Consider the following 20,610-nt stretch of genomic DNA (forward strand, 5'->3'; position numbering starts at 1 on the left):
TTGGGAATTGTGGAAGAAATGTAGATGTAGCACTCTCTGTAACACTGTTGTTAGAACCACTCTCCAGATTGAGATTGGCATTTTTCCTTAGTGCAGATCAGCCCTCAGAATACATGCTAGCACTGATGTACAGACAGAGCACTAGAACATTGCTTAGGAGAAAGCCTTAGACAGACTCAGAAAGGGAATGGATCTTTCTGTGGACCAACAGAACAGTAAGATGAGTTAATGCTGTGGAAGGTGTATTAGATTTCATCACTAGACACCTATGCCAGTTCCTACTAGAGATCTGTAGGTTTCTTGCAACCTGTTTTGAAGCCTCTCCATCATTATCAGAAGCACAATATTGGATTTGGCCAAAAAGACAAAGAGAAAGAAGGTGAGAGTCTAAACTCTAAACTTAGGGAGAAGAATTTTCATCTGTGCTGTAGGAAATTAATTTCTTGATACTGCTTCAGCTGTTATTTATTTATGAAAAGTGGGGAGGCCTCAAAAGCCTTTAGTGTAGTTCTTCACAGAGCGCCCAGTACCTGTTTATTAGGGACTTTTTGTGGGATGTGATAGAACTAGGTTCATGTCCTTACATTAAATCAAGTGGATTGGGAGTTTGAAAAAGGCCTTAAGCACTGGTCTCTGCGAAGGCTGGGTGTCCTTGGTCTGCCTTGATGGAGGCAGCCTTCTGCATGCTGAATGTGATGGCATGGCTGTTGCACTGGTACCTAACTCCAAGCCTGGGTGCAGAAAAGAGGAATTTATTGTATGAAAATTATAGAACAGATCATTTTACAAGAATATCTTCAGGGCTTTCAGATTAAATGTAGAGAAATAGTTGATTCCCAGACTTATCTTTCTTCTCTCTTCTGTATTTCTGCATTAAACTGTACTTTCTCATAGAATACATTCTCATAAACTTGGTTCTCCCTGGCCAGAATGTGGTTCTTCAGTGCAGATCCAACATGTGCTGCAATATCAAATTAGATTCAGGCAAATTTGTTGTGGCTGAACCTGTCCTGTCTCGATGAGCATTGCTACCCTTAGAGCTAGTCCTCAGCCCAGGTGGTAGGCCACTTCTCCAAACAGAATCCTACAAAACATCTTAGACTGGGTCTCAAAAAACATATTAACTAATCAGTTGAGTCCTTGCAGAATTATAATTCTGTGGATTTAAAATGTTGGATGATATGGTGTGTATTTTTGTTTTATAGAGGCTGATATCATTCCTGAACTGAATGAAACTGAAGAATATGAGGTATAGCATTCATTTATTTTTAAGAGAGTATTTCAACTACACAGATTTCAACTTAAATTGAAAGGGTATTTTGTGAAAATTTACAAAACTGTCACCAGCTGAACGTATTATCTGCATTTATATATAGAAACATACATATTCATATACATACAGCCTTCTCTTTCAGCTAGATTTCTTCATAGATAACTCTGGAGGTGCCTCACTATTTAGTTCTCTGGGGCTGGATATACACAGAGAAGTAAGGGATATCACAGGATATGCTTAAATATTTTTGAAAATGGGGCACCAAGTTACTTTCACCTCCAAGTGAAGTCTGAAAAAATTGTTTATTTACCATAATCAAAGCTGTCACCCAGTGTTAGGCTTTTTTGTTTGTTTGAAGAGAAATCTGGCTTGGACTTGCTTATAATGGTCTTAGCATGTAGTAAACTAAAGGAAGGGAGGAAGGTAGTTATGCTGAAGAGTGAGATTCATGTGTGTCTGCTATCATCTGAATTTAACAGTCATTCCAACATTCTTGGAGAGTCATTTACTCTTCCTCTAGTTAGACTTTACAGTATAACTCTGTTTTACACAATTTTGGATGTTTTTATGATAACGTCTGCAGACTTCATATTTGGTGACTAGGTTTCTGGTGTCCCATCAAGGAGAGAGGTGAAAATATCACAGCAAGATTTTTAATAGTCAATAATACCAATTTTACAACATGGACAGTTCCTTCAGTAAGACCTACATTTGTATCAAGTAATCCCTCAGAATTTCTATTTTTATATTTTCAATCTATGACCACAATATTCTCACTGAGTGGCAATCCTTGTTAGTTAAATAGACAGCCTGTGCTACCGTCTCTTCTGTTTTTGGACACTGAATAACCTATAATACAGTTATTCTTCTGTTGATGTGAGCTACATATCTAGATTATTATATTGTGTCTGTCAGGACAGTAAGGGAGTGCCAGTGAATGGCAATTTTTTTTTACTTGACATTGCCGTACAGAAAGTAGTTTTTCAGAAACAAGGGCCTGTCCAGTACAGTCCAGGTTTGAGGACACACAGTCTAGGTGCTGCTGTCCCTACGTTTTAGGTATTTAGCCCTTGGAATGAAATCTAAACCTGAGAGTCATGGCTGAGGTATCTTATATTGTGTGAGTGCACTAGAGGTTCCTGGTACAAAAAAGGGACTGCGGTGTGAAGCAGGGCTCTAGCCTAGTTGTTAAAACCCCCACTCTGGGGAGGCTGGATAAAAGCTAACAATTCTTATTAGCTAAGTGCCCCAGTTGATATTTATTTGTCAGTGCTTCATCGTGGGTGCTTTCTTTCCAAGGCTGTTGATTGTACATTCTTCTCTCTGTTGTGCCCTGTTCACTTCAGTGCTGGAGTGGGAGATCTCAGCCTAAAATATAGTGGAACCTGAAGATTACTTAGTCTAATATCTGTGTCCCAGTCTCCTATCTTCTGTGTGTTTTCTCTCAATATCATGCTTTTGAATAAAAACAGGTGGTTGTTGCCACCACATCACCAAACCAGATTGTCAAGAGGTTGCCAACTGTACTTTGTGAGAGGCACTGTTCTGCTGGTGCCTCTTAGGACTATGTGTGCCTATCACATCAAATCCCTTCAGAAACTGAAGGTTGCCCTCAATCTTGTTGGTAGAGTTGTGCTCAGACAGATTTGTTCTGGAGCAGTTCTAGATGGTGGCACAGCACAGAGCTGTGAGCACTGCTGTGTCTGAGACAAAATGAAAATGCCTGCTGAGCAAGTTAGATGCTTCCACATTAGGTTTTTTGATTTGGAGCAGGGGAAGTTGGAGAGGAGATGAAAAGATTTGAACATAGATCATCAAGGACTGCCTAAATCCTGACTAAATTTAGGCATGTAATTTTTTGGGTTTTTTTTTCTTTTTGGATCTGTCCTTAAAAGTCAAAACTCTAATACAGATTTTTCACAAAGTGTCATTATTCATGTTCAGCAAACAAAGGGTCATAACAAGGACTAGGTAGTATCACTCAAAACACTTGGGAAACTGTTACACTCATGTGGATCATCCTGAAATCTTTTCCAGAAAACTGAAGATTCAGTGGATTTAAGGACAGGTCATAAATATATTTTACAAATTCTGTTACAATGACAATTTAATTAACATCAAGACATTTGTGCAAATCTCTTAAGACATTCTGATAGCAAAACCGTTTTTTCATTGATGTGTACTGCATATACAATTGCATTTTATTAGGAAGAGATTGCATTTTATTAGGAAGAGCTTTTTAATGAAGTAAATAAATACTATGAGTGGATTTTGTTTCTCAAACAGTAAAAGTAACATAATATTTAAGAAGTTGTAACACAGGATTTTTTTGTTTGTATTGCAAATAAGTAATCTTTTCCAGAGAGAAGGATACCTGTTCTTGCAGCTAAATATTTTGCTTTTAAGAACAACAGTCTTCTCAAGTGTTGTCTTGTTTTTCCTCTTATTTTTATGGAGCCGGGAACATGTATTATTGCAGTTTTGGTTTTCATTTGTGTACAGTGTCTATAAACATTTTTAATTGTCTTTGGCTATGGTATTTTTTCAAAGGATGAAGTTGATGAGAAGGAAACAGAGGTGGATGAAGAAACTGCAGTGATTCCTAGCACTGACAGTACAATAAACCAAATGAGGAAAGCGTTCCAGGTGACTACATCCAGCTACAGTCAAGAAAAAATGGGGACAAAACCCAGTGCAGCTAAAGCAAATAGATACTTAACAAGAGAAGAATTGCGTGGTAAGGATGTTTTCAAAGCAGTTTATTACCCTACTTCTCCACCTGTTAATGAAGTTTCTGAAGAAGAGAAAGATCCTTTTTTGGAATCTCGAGCAATTACTGGAATTCCTCCTCAACTCATTGACACCACCAAAGGCGTCGAAGAAGAATACATATACCTTTCTTCAGGAACTGAACCAACAAGAATAACCACTACTGGCCATAGTGACGAAGACTTCTTACTGTCTCCTTTTAAACCTCATGAGAAATCTGATGACTTTTGGAGTTCAGTTCTTACCACTTCTTCAGCACAGCTGATTACAGAGGAGACCTCCGAAGAAGACACCCTTCCTTCAGGAAGCCCAGATATAAGCATGAATGATCTTCTTTCCCAAAGCTCCATTAAGTATGTTTCAGAAGGTGTAGCACCCTCAAGCTCTGATGTGCCTCCAAAGCATACTTCTTCCACTGATGGAAATGTATGGTTTCATAATGCTACAGATTTGACAACTCAATCTGTTGATACGTTGGATAGCAGGCAATTGTCTCAGACCAGTTACACTGATGTAGAGGGATTAAAGGCAGCAACAGTGCCCTATTCCAGCAGCCCTGTGATTTCACAAGACACCTCAGATGTGGATTTAGAATTGCCACATTATTCTACCTTTGCTTTCTCCTCTGCTGAATTATCACCTCACTCTATCTCTTCAAGCTCTGGAGAATATGGTTCTGCTTCTGCTGCCAGTGAGGTACTCTCTCAGACAACTCAACCAGTCTATAATGGTGAGATACCTCTTCAACCTTCCTACAGTAGTGAAGTGTTTCCTCTAGTCACCCCTTTATTGTTTGACTCTCAGATGCTCGACACTACCCCTGCTACATCAGATAGTGATGTGACCTTGCATGCTACACCTGTATTTCCCAGTGTTGATGTGTCATTTGAACCCACCCTGTCTTCCTATGATGATGTACCTTTGCTTACATTTTCCTCTGCTTCCTCAAGTAGTAAAATGTTTCACCGTTTGTATAAAGTTTCTCAGATGTTCCCACAAAGTGCTACTCCAGCTGTTGCAAGTGATAAGGTGTCCCTGCATGCTTCTTTGACATTGGCAGAGGGTGATACATTAATACAGCCAAGCCTTGCTCAATATGCTGATGTGGTGTCACATCAGACTACTCATGCTGCTTCAGAGACACTGATATTTGGTCATAATAGAACTCACATATTTTCTCAAGTTGAACCATCCAGCAGTGATTTAAATATGCATGTACTATCTACAATGTCTGAACTTCCTTACGCTTTGTCTGGTAATGTGGGCTCCCTCCAAAGCTTTACTGTTTCCTATGACTCCGCAGAATTTGTGCATGATTCTGTTGACGCATTTCGTCAAGATCCTTTATTTAGCAGCTATAACAGTGTACCGGTGCATAAACCTTCTTCTGTAATGTCACAAGCTGATACTTTGCTACAGCCTACACGCTCTCTATCTAGTGATATGGATTGGTCTGAAGCATATTCTGGTAGTGAGTCCCTTTTGCCTGATACAGATACTTTGACGGTACTTAACGTTTCTTCCTCTGATTCTGTAGATGAAATTACATATGAATCATCTGGGTTTAGTAATGTTAATAAGATGCTTCAAAAAGGTGATGTTACATATGGAGATGAGAGAGAACCGAAAATTTCCTCTTCTTTAAGTGAAATGGCTTCCAGTGCTGAAAGTAAAGGGATACCTGAACTTTCTACATCTGTTTCTAATAATGATGTAATTAAGCAGAATACATCTCTGCAAGAAAGCCCACTTCCTGTTTCTAGCACAAAGGGAATCCTTCCAGTCTCTCTTGCTTTTCCCACTACTAAGATACTCGATCATGATATTAGTAAACTTACAGAAAATCACCTTTCCGTTCAGCCTTTGCATGTTACAACTCCGGCCTTTGATGACACTTTGCTTAAACCTATGCTTAGTGCAAGCTCAGATCAAGCTCTCTCTGCCCCTGCTTATAGCAAAATGTTATCCTCGACTCAGCTGTACTTTTATGAGACCTCAGCTACATTAAATAACGAAGCATTACTGCAGTCTTCCTTCCAATCTTCTGGTGATGGTACTCTGCTTAACACAGCTGCAGCTGTGCCTAGTGATCCAGTATTGGCTGAAAGCTCCAGGGTTCATAAAGATAGTTCTACATTTGACCAAATATTGCATCAAATGGCACCAGGTTCTGCTACAACTGAAACCATGCTGCATTCTACATCTGCACCTTCTGTTGTTGATATGTTGCCAAACACTTTTAGTAAGCACACAGCGTCACTTCAAGGTTTACCCGTTTCTTACGCAAGTGAGGAATATGTTTCATCCAGTTTGTTTAACAGTGAAGATGTTCAGCAGGTTATGCCTTCATTGTACAGTAGTGATATTTCATTACAGTTGACCAGTTTAGAAAGTACAAATGCCTTTCCCCCCCAAGCAGCGAATGCTGTAACAACTCCTTTCCTAATAGTTGATACATTATCACATGTAGCTACTCCTACAGACAGTCATATCTCTTCAAGTGTTTTCGAAAGAAGTGAGGCTGCCAGTGTCTCTTCAAGTTCTACATTTGGTTTTGAACCTGTACATATGCCTGCAGTTGTTTCTGATTCTGACGTGTCCATTCATCACACTCTTCCTTTACCAAATGTGCATATTTCTGTTACGGCTGTTCCTTCCAAAAATGAGATCCCTGTAAGTTTGAGTAGGTTGCTGGTTCCTTCTAGAGAATCCTCTGGGTTGTCTCCCAGTGTCATGTCCAGTACCGATTTGTGGCCTTCTGTAGTTGAGGATGACTACGATGAATATGACGATGGCTTCCCTGTAAGTAACTGTATCTCATGCACTTCCCATAGAGAAGCTCAGGATATGGTAGTAGAGGAAGAAAATACAGAGGTAAACAATAACAAGGATCAGAGTAACCTAATTATAAGCTCACATTCTGAGAAACCCGAAGAAGAAGAGAAAATTTCAACTGCTACATCAGACAGTCAGATAAACCATGCCATGGACAGACATAATTATACATCTGTACCAACTTTGACAGCAAGTGTGATACCTAAGAAGCACAACGAATCAACAGTTTCAGAGAACCACATTCAGACTGCCAGTGTCCAGTTGCAAAACACATCAGAGTCTAAGTCTTGGGCTGTTTTTACAAGTGACGAAGAAAGTGGTTCTGGCCAAGGTACCTCAGATAGCCTTAATGATAACGAAACTTCAACAGATTTCAGTTTTCCTGACCTTAATGAGAGAGACATTGAAGGGGCAGTTGAAGCAGGTAACTCAGAATTAACTCCTGGATCATCACAGTCATCAACCTCATCTGTTACTAGTGATCACTCATCAGTATTCAACATCTCTGAGGCAGGTTAGTTATGGATAAGTCTAATGAATGCCATGGAAAGCTGTGAGGGGATACTTTTGTGCCATAGAGAATGAGAAGGTTTGTCTACATATAATAAAAGGCGAATATCACAGTGCCAGTGGGTGTGATTAAGGAAGCACTGGGGAACAGGGGGTGCATGCTGAGCTGGCTATCTTGTGAATGCTACTTCTGGCTACTTAAAACTGCACCTCAGATGTTCTTCAGTAAGAAGATTCGTGTTCTGCTTTTGGATAGATGTGTACCATCAGTAGAAGTTGGGTGATGCATAATCTAAACCCAGAATTTGTTTCAATGTTAATTGTTTAATTTTAGTTTTACACGTTTGAGGGATGTAAGTTCTCTGTACAAATATAAGTGCTGCCCCTATGGAAATACACCAGAGGAAACCACGCCCCTGCCAGAGAAAACACACCTCTGAGATTCTGGTTTTTAACTTACAGCAGCACATTTCCTCCTTGTGGGTTGGTTTTTTTTGTTTTTTTTTTCTAAGATGTATTGAGCAAGGAATAAGATGCTTCAGTTTGATTCTGATTCATCTTCACTCATAAAAACATTCATTTGCATTCTTACTCTGTATGCCACCTTCAAATTTCAGAGAGATGCAGACTTTTTGTGCCAGATTTGTATATTTCCAAAATACTTAAGAGCCAGATTCTCCTGTACCTGCTTATATTTAGTGCTGGTTTTCTATTTAATCCTCTTAAAGTCAGTGAGAGTATTTGTGATCTGTGATTCCAAGGATAAGGTCAAAAGGCAAAACTGAACCTCACATAGATAAAAACCTGATAAATATAAAGCATTTCTTTTGTATTTAAAAATGCATTGTGGAATACCTAAAGTATTCAGACACATAATTTCAGCCTCTTGTTAGACTATGGAAAACCCATGAATAAAGTCAGAAACAATCTATGCTGTTTGAAAAGGAAACAAAAAAACAGCAAACAAGGTTAAATTGGTATTTTAGAAAATAAACTGAACTTCCATTAAGTACTCAGAGCATCTGTAGAGGGCAGTATCATTCAACTAAATCCACTAAGAAATGGAATCCACAAGGCTTGGCAAATTTTCAGCCCAATGCTACAAGTACACAGTTAAATCACATGAGGTTGTATTACTCATGAGCAACAGAATACTGATACGAAAAGGTGGTAAATTGATACTCTGTGTAGCTGGGGCTAGTAGAATGTGAGAAATAGAAAATAGAAATACTGAAATTAGTAGGAGTCCTAACAAGGTAAGTATTATAAAACTGAATCAATAAGTGAATTAGTAGGTAAGTAGTTGCCACATTGTGTAAAATACATAACATTGCTTTAAAAATCAGCAAAAAGAACATCCGTATTTCAGAACTTCTGTTACTAATGTGAATGAGTGTTACCATAAGAGATTTATAGTTTATTTAATGGGTGTTATTTGAATTGCTACTGATAGTAACTCAGAAGGGTTTTTACATTCCTGGAGGAGTAGTAATAGTAGTACAACAGACTTAGAGTTTGTCTTCTAGATAATTATTGAAAGACACTATACAGTATCATTTCATGTACATTATTTTTTTCCAATAAATGATGCCACATATTGTCTTTTAATAAACTGGAAATTCAATGTGAGCATGTCTCACATAGTCTCCTGTAAATCAAAGACATCTTTGATTAATTAAATTATAAAGAAATGAAACCAAACCAAACAAAAAACCCTTTCAGCTGAGAATTTATTTATACATTGTAGTGAATTCACCAGAAATTGATGAAATATCTTCTTGTGACCATTACAGAAAACATTGTCATTTAAAATTTTCCCTGTCTTTGTAGTTGTTAATGCATATTTATGCTTTTCTGAACTAGGGCTTTCTCCGTAAGATCTCTACGGCTACCTAAACCTTTCAACTTCAGTAGAAAAACTGTAAGAGAAATTAATATAAACAAATATGCAGAGGATCCAAACACATCAATTATTAAGAAGTGATGGAATCAACTATAGATGAGACTGCCTTTTTAGCTGCCATCATTAGTGCGAAGGCCAAGAAATGCCCCATTACAGGAGAAGCCTGCTTTTCATTCCCCGTAGAAGGAATCCTAATAGGGTTTGGTCATGCAGTTTGCAGGAAACCTGTCATCCCACAGATAAGACCGGGTTTTACACTGTGAATTAGTCCAGAGTTGGATAAGCAAGTATGAGTGCTTCAAAGGGATTATATTCTGATCTCTTGTGCATACACACAGTTTCTTCTTAAATCAGTAGGAAATACTAATTTTAGCCTCCTCACCAGAAACTGAGGGACAGATTTTTCAGAAGCGACTTGTACCTGCAATCGCTTTGGCCACTGAGCTACAGGATTTAAAGAGGAGTGATTGATTTCAGTGTTAGATTACTTTGAAATAAAACCAAGAAGATATCTGCAAGGTCAGAGCCTAAACCTTTCTGCATACAAAGCCCTGAAAGCCCCTAAACTCAAGAAAATAAAAGCAATCAGAGAGCTGCCTCAAAATCTGTACTGTGTGAAGCTATTTGGTTTTTTACATCCTATTTAGAACATGTGATTGGTCATCTTTTTTTTCAGATCCAACTCCATTCCCTCCTTCCTTTTGTCTGAAAGCTTTTTATTCATGTACAATTGGTCCCTTTAAATCCCAGTGGAGTGCAGCTGATTTCTAGACAGCAAAATCTGCTCCCATGCAGAATATTAATTGAATTAGGACTGTTCACAAAAGCAGAAAACATCCTTAGAAAATCTAGGGGTACAGTTCTAGCAAATGCAGAAGTGCTTATTTCTGTGTTTTAATTCATATAATGGTCACAGATCACAGTAAACTGCACAGACTGAAAAGAATCAGTCATTTTTTTGTCAAAATCACAGTTTTAAAGTGTTTGCTTCTTGAATTATGATGAAAGGTAAAAACGCAGGATTAGTCTTGTCTACCATTGCACTCCCTTATTTAATAAGATTGTGAAATTCATTGTTTTAATCTTCATACACATTCCTATGCCCAAATATTTCTGTCACCGAGCATTACAAGGCTAACAGAACTGTGAAATCTAGACAATATATAAATAATATTTTGATCACCTGTAAAGATGTAGGTGGAGGAAGGAAATTTAATTCTGGCTCCAGTATAGTTGGGAGAGGAAGTACTGCAATTGAATTCAAGGGAAGGAGGATGTATCTGTAAAGCAAGTTACAGAATGGGTACTAAAATACTGAAGGCTTAACTGCAATGCAGCAAGCACACAGGGACTATTGTAAAAAAATTTTCCTGTTAAACTATTAGCCAGAGAAGTGATTTGCATTATATGAGAGACAGTTTAATATAAAGATGTACTTTACCCATTCCCATTTTATATATTCAGATTCCTTAACTCAGTTGGCTTTCAGCTAATAAACAGATGAAAATAAAAAATTTTCTTCTCCTATATTTTAACAACAATCTACTATTCTTACAAAGAGATGTCTCCACTGCTGGAAGGCTGAATCACATAAGCTTGAACACTTTGCTTTACCCTCTATCTGCTTATTTTCTGTAAGCTGGTTTGCAAATACATGCACTTTCTGCAGTACCTAGTAAAAAATAGAGGTAAGTGGTTTTAAGTAGGCTCATAAGACACATTCACTTGTGCTGTGCATTTCTCAGAATTTAAACATGGACTGTTTCAATTTTCTCCGACTGCAGAGGCAAGTAATAGTAGCCATGAGTCTCGTATTGGTCTAGCTGAGAGTCTGGAATCAGAGAAGAAGACAGTTATACCACTTGTGGTCGTATCAGCCCTGACTTTTATCTGTCTAGTGATTCTTGTGGGTATTCTCATATACTGGAGGTAAGTTGTTTTTTGGTTGTTTGGTTTTGGGTTTTTTTTCAGTTCTAAAGAGCTCTGATGTGAAAAATGTGATTGACATTATTGAGTTGCTTTAGAGGAGGGAGACTGGATCTTGTCTCTCACTGTGTCTTTGTATTGTTCCCAGTGCTGCAGTGACATAAAGCTGGCAAAATAAGGTGGTTTCTGTCAGAAATGCTTAACTACAATTCTTTTTGGTTGCAGGGGATGAAACCATTGCAAATCGTTTATTTCTGTATTGAGATATTTTAGTAAACAATTACTTGTGATAATTAATGCCTAGAGGTCAAGTGACTTAACAGCACTGGGAAGAACAGGAGGGAGAAGAAAAATAAATAGGATGACATGGGTTTCTTTCCTATCTTTCCAATCCTTTAACAGTTAGAAAAGATAGTTTTCAGTTTAGGATTAGAATCTGTGATCGGCAGGACAATGTGAATAAGCAATTTATACAGGACTGTAGGAGTGTGCTGTAGCTGACATTGTATGCAAGACAGAAATGGGATAGTTTAATTATAGTGTAATAGTATAAATGTTTTAAGATCACCTACTGATCTTAAAGTAGCTCTTACAATGTGCTGTGATTAAAAAGTTGTTCTACTTTGTGATTCTGCCAAGCCAAAATTTACCCTCTAGCCTTGCAAACCATTCTGCAGGTAACTAAGGATGCATTCCATGTGCACACACATGCTCAGGTTTCCTCATGGGCACATTTCTCTGTGATTTGTTAAGTTGGTACGACAGAAAAAAATATCAGGCTAAAGAGATGTGATAGCTATAAGAAGTCATGATAACATAAGCAGTGAGGGCAAAAGACTGTATCTATAGTGTGAAATAAAACAGACCAGCTGGCATGGCAACAGCTGTCTTCCACACAGCTTAAGTCTCTTCCCTCACTGGGGGAAAAAATGGAGTGGCTGCATTCACATCACCTACTGGGGATGGTCTGTGCCCTGTGCCAGCCCTAAATTGTGTCAAGTGTCACATGAAATACTGCAAGTTGGCCTGAGCTAAAAGCATACCAGGAATCTAGTTAGCCATGTGACAGTATATGGCAGTGCTTAAGCCTTTGGCTGTTTCATTGGTTCTAGATAAAGCCAGAGAGCCTTCCTAGGGACATGTCTGCTTAAGCTCTCAGAGGGCTCATAGTCTGTGCAGAACCCTAACACTTTCTTGAGTGTGCAGGTTGCCAGAGAGAAAACGCAGTGGTGGTCCAGAAGGGGGAAGTAAGTTGCAAAAGCTTCCTACCATGGAGATTCTTGCCATTTGGTGATTGTCAGGCATCTGATCCTGTTAGTGCTTCTGCAGTGCTAACAGGTAGACTAGCAGCAAGAAACAGGACCTTGCACTTGCAGAACGTCTTCGAACAAGGGGGAAGGCAGGACTAAACATCTCACAGATGCTTCCAGAACTTGGATTTTGGTTTTTTTGTTTGTTTGTTTGTTTTTTTTCCTACTCAATCCTGCTTAATCTAAAATGTATAAAAGTGGTGAAGAACCAGGAACTAGACTCCAGACTGCCCTTTCCAAGCTACTGACTACTGTAATCTCTAGGCTGTGATGTCAGGGTTGTGTTTACCGACTTTTCTTACAGTCTCCTGACACTGGTTTTCTATCGGCCCAGCAGGATATGTCCCACAGGGTGACAGAGTACAACCCATCCCTGAACAGACTAGGCTTAAGAAACTGAGTTTCAGCTTCCTTTGTTCCAGTCAAGTGTGCTAGCGAGTCGGACAGCATTCAGCTTGATTAAAGACACTTGAGCACTGAATTTTCATATGGATTTCTTCTTTCCAAAGAAGTAGTTAATTACCTTAAGAACTGCACAACTCATTTCTTAGTTTATGTCTAGTTGGATAATTATACTGTCCATCACAGAATTTTCAACAGACCACTTTCGTACTGAGAACCTTTTCCTGTCTTTCATGTTACATGACATCAGTGTTCATCCCTGATGCTAACTAGTATTTGAAATCTCTTCTATTTTCCAGAGAACACCATCCATTTTAAGACCCAGATTGTACAGTGCAGTTCTAGTAATCCTACACGTTACAAGCTTGTTTTTGTCAAATAACATTGTGTTCATTTTGTATTCTTTTTCTGGGAATGAACAATTCTGTAACATAGGTCTTTCAAAATAAAACAAAAATCCCTTTAGCAGTAATATCTTCTTGACTTGAATTTAATCTTTTCTGTATTTCTTACGTACTACAAAATAAAATATGGAGTTCTTTTTTTGTTAATCCTCAAGAAAATTTTCTTGGCATAATGATAACCCAGTAACATGTTTCTGATTTCAGAGGAATGAAACATAAACAGTACGTATTGTAGGTAGGACTTTGTGGCCCTCTTTTAAAGCTGCTAAGACCCTCATTTCTTTTTAAAGCCTGGGAAAAATCAGAACAATTTCATTGCTATGCAGTTTTTATTAGGCCTGGAAAATATTAATATAAAGTCAGTAAGAATTTTTATGGTTAGATTTAGGGGTTTTATAAATAATTGATGTAAGCTGTCAATGTTTCTTTTTATAATGCTTTTTTTTAATGTGGGCCAATTATTTTCACTCATTAAAGTTCATAAAAAGTTTAGGTTTGCAAGAAGTTATTCTATATTCCTTTGGCAACAGTACTCAAAAAATTGCATTGATATGTCCTAGCTGGATATTTGAGTGAATAGTGCTTTGAGTTGTTTCTGATATTACCTCCTAATTTGAATATGCAAAACATGTGTTTAATATGGAAAACTTGTGTTATTTGGTTTAAAAACAAATAATTACCAAGAGCAACAAGTTCCAGTTCCTCAAGGTTAAAAAAAAAAAAAAAAAAAAAAGGCAAAATTATTTTGTTCTTCACTTGAATGACTTGTATCAGAAAAATAATTCTGTACCATCTGTTGTTTGGGTTTGGATTGGGTTTTTTTTTTTACATGAAATTGTTAATCAGCACTTGAGGAAATTCCCCAATCTCTTCACTATCTCATTAGGCACAACTTCAAGCTTTCTGTGATAAAATATTCATTTCTATGACAGGGATGAAAACTTTTAATGGCAATATTGTCTAAAGATTGTCTAATTGCCAGTAGGAAAATATGCAGTTTTGAACTACACTAGTTCTGTCTATTGAATCTTTTGTAATTCAAACAATTTTCAAGCAATGTCATTTTTCTTTCATTTCTTCAGCATGATTAAGATTACAGTGGAATAAACAAGGAGAGGATTCTTTTGCCTGTTTAGCAGCCTTGTTGTCCGGATAGATTTTTTACAGCTTTAGAGAGAATTGCTTGTCCAAATCTAGTGTCCATCCATCTCTCTCAGTATCTGTCTACTTGATTGAGTCCTTGCAGCAGATATGCAGCAGGGATATTTGAATGTCCTTGCTCTCTTATTTTCATTTCTGTATTGCTTCATCATTCCTATTTTGCTGATTTAACTATATCTGTTAAGGTGACTTAAATTGAAAGTTTCTCTGTGCCGACATATAATAAACTGGAATTGCTTAAGAGTATATGTACTGTTTTGGAACAGTTCACAGAAGTGATGAATAAAAATAAACAATGAAATATGTATAGGAAGAAATGTCAGGCTATTGGTGCAGGCCAGTTTTTATAATGGTTATCATAAGAGCTTGGAAAATACTAAAATTGTAACAGTTGGGAGTTGTACCATTCAGGAATATTTTTCAACAAATATATGTGAATCTCAGTAAGACACTATCTCTAATAATGTGACCAGCAAACTGCTAATGCAGTTCCAGCTACATTTGCATCTGTAGACATGCTGAATATAAGCTGACTGTCGTGAAGTCTCCTAGAAGTTACATGACAGCAATTCTTCAAAAATGAACACCCAATGACAGACAGCACCCTGAGTAGTCATTTAAATTTTAACTTTACCACCCTATATCTTTGAAACACAGCTGTCAGAGAATGTTCATTTTCTTATCCATGATCTGAACTGATATTCTGGTCCTGTGTTAACTTTATGGGAACTGAGTTGAGAACCCTTTGTAAGGATAAACTCGCACATGCAGAGACACACTAAAAACATATTTAAATTTACAAAGACCACACTCATCCATTCATGAAGGAAAAACTTGTCAACCGTGTGACATCAAATTATAAATAAACGTGTTAATACAATTTGAAAAATAAAATTTCAGCTGACAAGCACTTAAAAATTAATTGGAACCATTTGAAAATGGAATAATTGGAATTGGATTCACTGAGAATCCATTTAAAGATCCTTTGGATCCATCAGATCTTTAAATTATTGGAAACATTTAAAAATAAATTTTAATAAGTGTTTGAGAATACCTATTGGCAGATATCCTGTGAGCACAAAAGACCCTGAAATTCTCAGAGAAAGAAGCATTTGTGCCTTTAAGACCATTCTGGGTGAGCAGTGGATGTGCAAACCCATCCTGTCACAGATGCCTCTGACTTCCGAGGTTCAAATCCCTTCCTCAGCTGACACAAGCAGTGAACACCCTGCGCGTGTGCACACTCACATGCACTCAGCGCTTCGCTGACAGTCTCAGTCAAGCTCTGAGCAGTCCCTGCCCCAGGGGAGAAGTAGGCAGCACATATCCTCAGCCAAGGTCCAAGGACATGCATGCCAGAGAAAGTGTCCTCCAGTCTGAGGCATAGTCTTGTCCCAAGGAGTTCACATTTAAGTGTTCATTCAGATTCTGTTAAACTGAATAGCTGCTGCTGCATACCTTCCTGTACAGATACAAACACTCTAATTAATTCAGTGGCTTAGCACTATCTCCATATGTAAAGTGTGTGTTCAAAGAAGTGTGGTGTCTAAATTACAAATTACAGTTTTAGGTTGAAGATCTAAATGCTGTGATGAAAGGTGTAAATTAAATAATCAGGTTAACATTGAGTGATGGGACCTTTGTCTGGAAGTTTGAAATAGTCATCACTTTTTTCATTAAATACAAGTGATAATTAATGAGACATGATTATTAACATTAGATTTAGTCATGAAGGCTTTCACTGCTGATGCAGAAGCAGATGGAGTGCCTATTTATGAGTCTTATTACAGGTTAAGTCAACTGCTATGAATTTGTCTCCCAAATGTGCTAAGGGTGTAATTTATTTTCAGTCACAATTAACTTGTTAAAGATTAAAGATACAGTGGCTCAGTGAGGGATAGTGAATGTATGGCATATTATGAAGACATTTTAAGTAATGCTTTAGATGTGAAAGCTATTATGCTAATTAAATTCTTTTTACCTCAATCTTTTCTCAACCAAGGAGGTGACAAAACTCTGTAATTTTATTCCATAAACTTTATGTATGATCATTGTTCATAAGCAGTAGGCGTTAGAGGGAGGACATTTTTTGGTTTTAGAGCTCCAGTGTCAGGCTGTTCAGCATGTTTGGTTGGTTAGTGCTGTTTTTAATGAACACAGTACATCAGTATTCTCTGTGCCCAGCAGGCAGGGCCAGACTTTCTGAGAGTGTTTAGTGATTTGAATTAACTTTGATACTTGCCTACTTCTCACAGACATTTCACAGACAGTCCCGAGACTAACTCTTGGGTGTTATGCTAACATTGAGACAACCTCTCTCACTTCAGCAGCCGCTAACTCTATGGGATGCTAATGTTAGAGCCTTTTTGAAAATTAGAAAGATATTCCCAAGCACATCCTGAATGTGTTCTTGGTCTTCATCCAGAATTGCCATTTCTACATAAAACTAAGTACATAATGGATAGTCATACTCCAGACATGTAATACAGAGCCAAAGCTCCTCTATGAAGACTGCAAATATGTTTTTAGAGGATTCTGGTTGGGCTCCAAATTAGTCATGTGGATCACCAGAACTAATTATGCATGCTACGATTTTCTCTTTCATGTAGCTGTCCACTTTTTCTTGTATTTTAAGAGAATCTGGATTGTACACAGACAGAAAATGCCCAACAAAATTCCAAAAGTATGGGCATGTTTCCCAGGGGTTTAATGCAAATAAGCTTACCAAAGTCTTTATGATCTACATTAATGGTTCTAAAAAGAATGACCACATCCACATGTTCCCTATCTATTTCTCAAAGTAGCTTCAAAATTTCTTTGTGATTATAACAATTATGTGAGGAGTTTTATCAGTGCAGTGATACAGGAACAGTACAGAAGAATTTAAACTAGCAAACGATCATACAATAGCTTCAGCCAACAACTCTGAAGAAGCAGAACCTTATAAATATGAGATTAATATTTTCCCGATGTGTATATTTCCTCTTAAATTTAATGATGAGTGAATAATGTTTCAAATAGATGAGGTGACCCAGAGTAAAGATTGTTATTAGCATGTCTAATCATATGGAGATTTTTTTAATTAAGGAGGCTTTGCAATGCTTACAACAGCAGTTGGTTATTTAGTCCCTTGAATAGCTTGGAGTCTTAACAGATGCTGTTCTTATTATCTTCACATCTGGATTACAGCACAGATACACATAACATTGTGGGTCATATTTAAGGTTGATTCCATTTGTATTCATACTTCAGTGTTTTTGCAACAAAGCTAGCATCTCCTGGAGTTATAAATTCAACTCCGGGAAGTCCTCCTTGATTAAGGTGTCCCTCAGTTTTGTGATTACATTATGAAAAAATTGTTTAGCCTCAGTCAGAGTAGTTCCAGAGACACCGTTTTGTCTGTTACAGAGCATGTTGTCTTTTATTGCATTTCCGTGTCTGCAGTAGGATCTATCGATGAATTACCAGAACTGATCTCATACACTGTTCCATCTTCAGGCTAGCATAATCACATGAAAGGGAACAGTAATGTGTGCAAACTTGGATAAGCAAGGAAGACCATGGCATTTTTTATACTTGGAGTTGTGCAGCATCTACAATAGCTCCTGATACAGAGTTCCTCTTTCAGCTTTCACTATGTCTGATGTGTGCTCTATCTTCTGCCTCTGGTATAGGTAAAGATGTATGAACTATTATGCTGAACTGTTATTCTGAATTAATGTGGCATCTTCTGGTTGTATGCAGAATTTGGTGGTATGCTGGGGGAATATTTATATTATAGCTGTAGTATTTGACACTCCATGAAAAATGGTTTGCAAAACCATGATTTTCTTTCTTACTCAATAATGCCAGAATTCCAAAAGGTCTCAGATAATTTTGTTTCGCAATATTTATTTATGTTTCTTCCCTTCTAGGAAATGTTTCCAGACTGCTCACTTTTATTTAGAAGATAATACATCACCTCGAGTGATTTCTGCTCCCCCCGCTCCAGTCTTCCCAGTCTCAGGTATTTTTTGTCAACTGTTCTGTGGATTGGTGTTAGCCGTTGGAAGGTGCCGCTTTGTGTATGTCCATATGAGTTCTTCACATACTGTAACATCTGTAAATCAGAGAGTTATACCCTCTTGTACTAATAAACACTGGTGCACTTGATGTAGGCAGAGACTAGTGTTACTAATATTCTCTCCTGTAGGTAGCACAGAAGAGAAATATCCTCACCTTACAGAGTTGTCTCAAAGGTATGCTGTGCCTTCTAGCTATTTGAGGTGTAGTTTCACTGGAGATTTACACCAGCAGTATAGAGGATTAGACCAGGAATATATTCTGCTGTATTTCTGCCTTTAATTGAATTTGTCACATATGTATAGAACATGACCTATTCTTTTTACCATCAAGACCAATTACATGCCTCATCTATTTGCATTTCATTTGCAATTACAACCTTTTGTTTAATTTATAGATTTTACTACTATAGTTACTACTGGTAAAGTAGTCTGTGAGCCTCTCATACAAATGATACACAAGTGGAAAATATTATTAGCATCTTCTGGTTCCATATCAGCCACAGTAACTTGGAGAAACTGCTGCTTTTCTTTCCTCCTCAAAGAGTATCAGAGGAGCACATGAGGCCCTCACAGCTTTTTTCAGTCTGAGTAGAATGAAAAGTACTTTAAATAGATTAATTCTACAGCAGATCCCGAGCCATGAAAAAATGGTATCTTGTTCCACAAGTAATGTTTTTGCAAACTGTTCTGTTATGCAGGGGGATGGGTTCCCTTGGAATGACTAAGGGAAACAAAATCAACCCTTGTGTAGACAACTAGTAAACACATTTAATTAAATAAATCCCAAACAATAGACTGTTGTAAGTGAATTATAGGCATCTTTACATGCCTCTTGTATTGACTGCTATTGTTAGGAGATGCATAACCTTTTTCTAAATGGTTAATAGGCAGAGATATAGCTTGATTTCAGAGAACGTGATTACATATGAATGTCAAGTGGCAATCATTATAGGAAATTTCTGCTCTTACTCTTTGTCATTAACTATATTGCAGTACAACTGTATAATTTTCTTGCATTTCTTCCTGACCAGCTCACCTCAGGGAGATAATGTTTTCCATTGTCATAAGACAGAATTGCACTTACAATTATTCTGAGCACTTAAAATATGTGTTTTGGTGATGGATGTTTTCCTTCTGAAATAGTGATAAATATTAGCTTAAAGAGAAAAGTGTTTCTAAGTGACTGAAAGATACATAAAATATTTTATGGAAAAAGCTGTAAGCACTGAGGAAATATTTTTGGTTTATTTTGCATGCAACAGATGTCAAGTGAGCAATTTTTGTGTTTTCTATTGCACAAGTGTTTCATCAATGTACTTTCACAGAAATTGAGACTAACTGCAATATAATACTGGCAAAGAGCATAGAGCAGGAAGAGCATTTTGTAACTGCTAAGTTTAATTTTTTATTATGACTAAAAGCACACTCCACATATCTCATTATATATTTTCCTTTTGTGGGGTTTCACTGGCAGAGATAGGAGAATTGCAGTTATTCACAGAAAATACCCTGGCATTTCACAGCATGATTCAAAGATGCATTCAGAACAAAGAATGAATTACAGGGTAATATTAGGACCCACTATCAAACTTTAAGTAGTTTCAAGTGATACCTGCCATTCAGATATAAAATACATTTCTGGAGTCCGAAGTGATTGAATTAGGAGATTAGCACTGACAAGGAAATGAAACAGTAATTACACGAAAACCTGAGATCTCTTTCTCCCTCACTGTCCTTGCTCTTAGGGTCATTTACCTTCCCTTCTGGTTTTGTATTTGCATATCATTAGAGTAAACATTTTATGCCAGGCTTCATGTCCGAAGTGTGAAGATAGTGTTACATATTTGTTCAGCTTTTCTTAGGCTTGACTGAATCAATTAACTTTTTGTATCCAGATCCATTCATGTAAGTGATGGATCTCAACAGAAATCAACAAATTCTTGGTAACTGAAACCTAAAATTATTAGGTGGCCTAAATGCTAAACATCTGTTGATGTAAATAACAGGTCCTTGTTCAATGTTTTTGGTGTTTCTTTTTCATGTGAAACAGTGA

At 37.4% G+C, this 20,610-nt stretch overlaps 1 protein-coding gene across 7 annotated transcripts in view; it reads left to right on the forward strand.

The window, feature by feature from the left end:
- Window positions 1-20,610, forward strand: part of PTPRZ1 (protein tyrosine phosphatase receptor type Z1) — a 143,801-nt gene that overhangs the window by 100,797 nt on the left and 22,394 nt on the right. For 5 of the 7 annotated variants that reach the window (XM_074903160.1, XM_074903162.1, XM_074903161.1 and 2 more), the window contains exons 11-14: window positions 1,206-1,249; window positions 3,824-7,391; window positions 11,075-11,219; window positions 18,408-18,499. In XM_074903160.1, coding sequence (XP_074759261.1) covers window positions 1,206-1,249; window positions 3,824-7,391; window positions 11,075-11,219; window positions 18,408-18,499 — 3,849 coding nt within the window. The remainder of the gene's footprint in view (window positions 1-1,205; window positions 1,250-3,823; window positions 7,392-11,074; window positions 11,220-18,407; window positions 18,500-20,610) is intronic. The other 2 variants (XM_074903166.1, XM_074903167.1) reach the window with 1 other exon arrangement.

The sequence above is a fragment of the Athene noctua genome, chromosome 3 (assembly GCF_965140245.1).
Source record: "Athene noctua chromosome 3, bAthNoc1.hap1.1, whole genome shotgun sequence".
In the NCBI taxonomy this organism is placed as follows: Eukaryota; Metazoa; Chordata; class Aves; order Strigiformes; family Strigidae; genus Athene; species Athene noctua.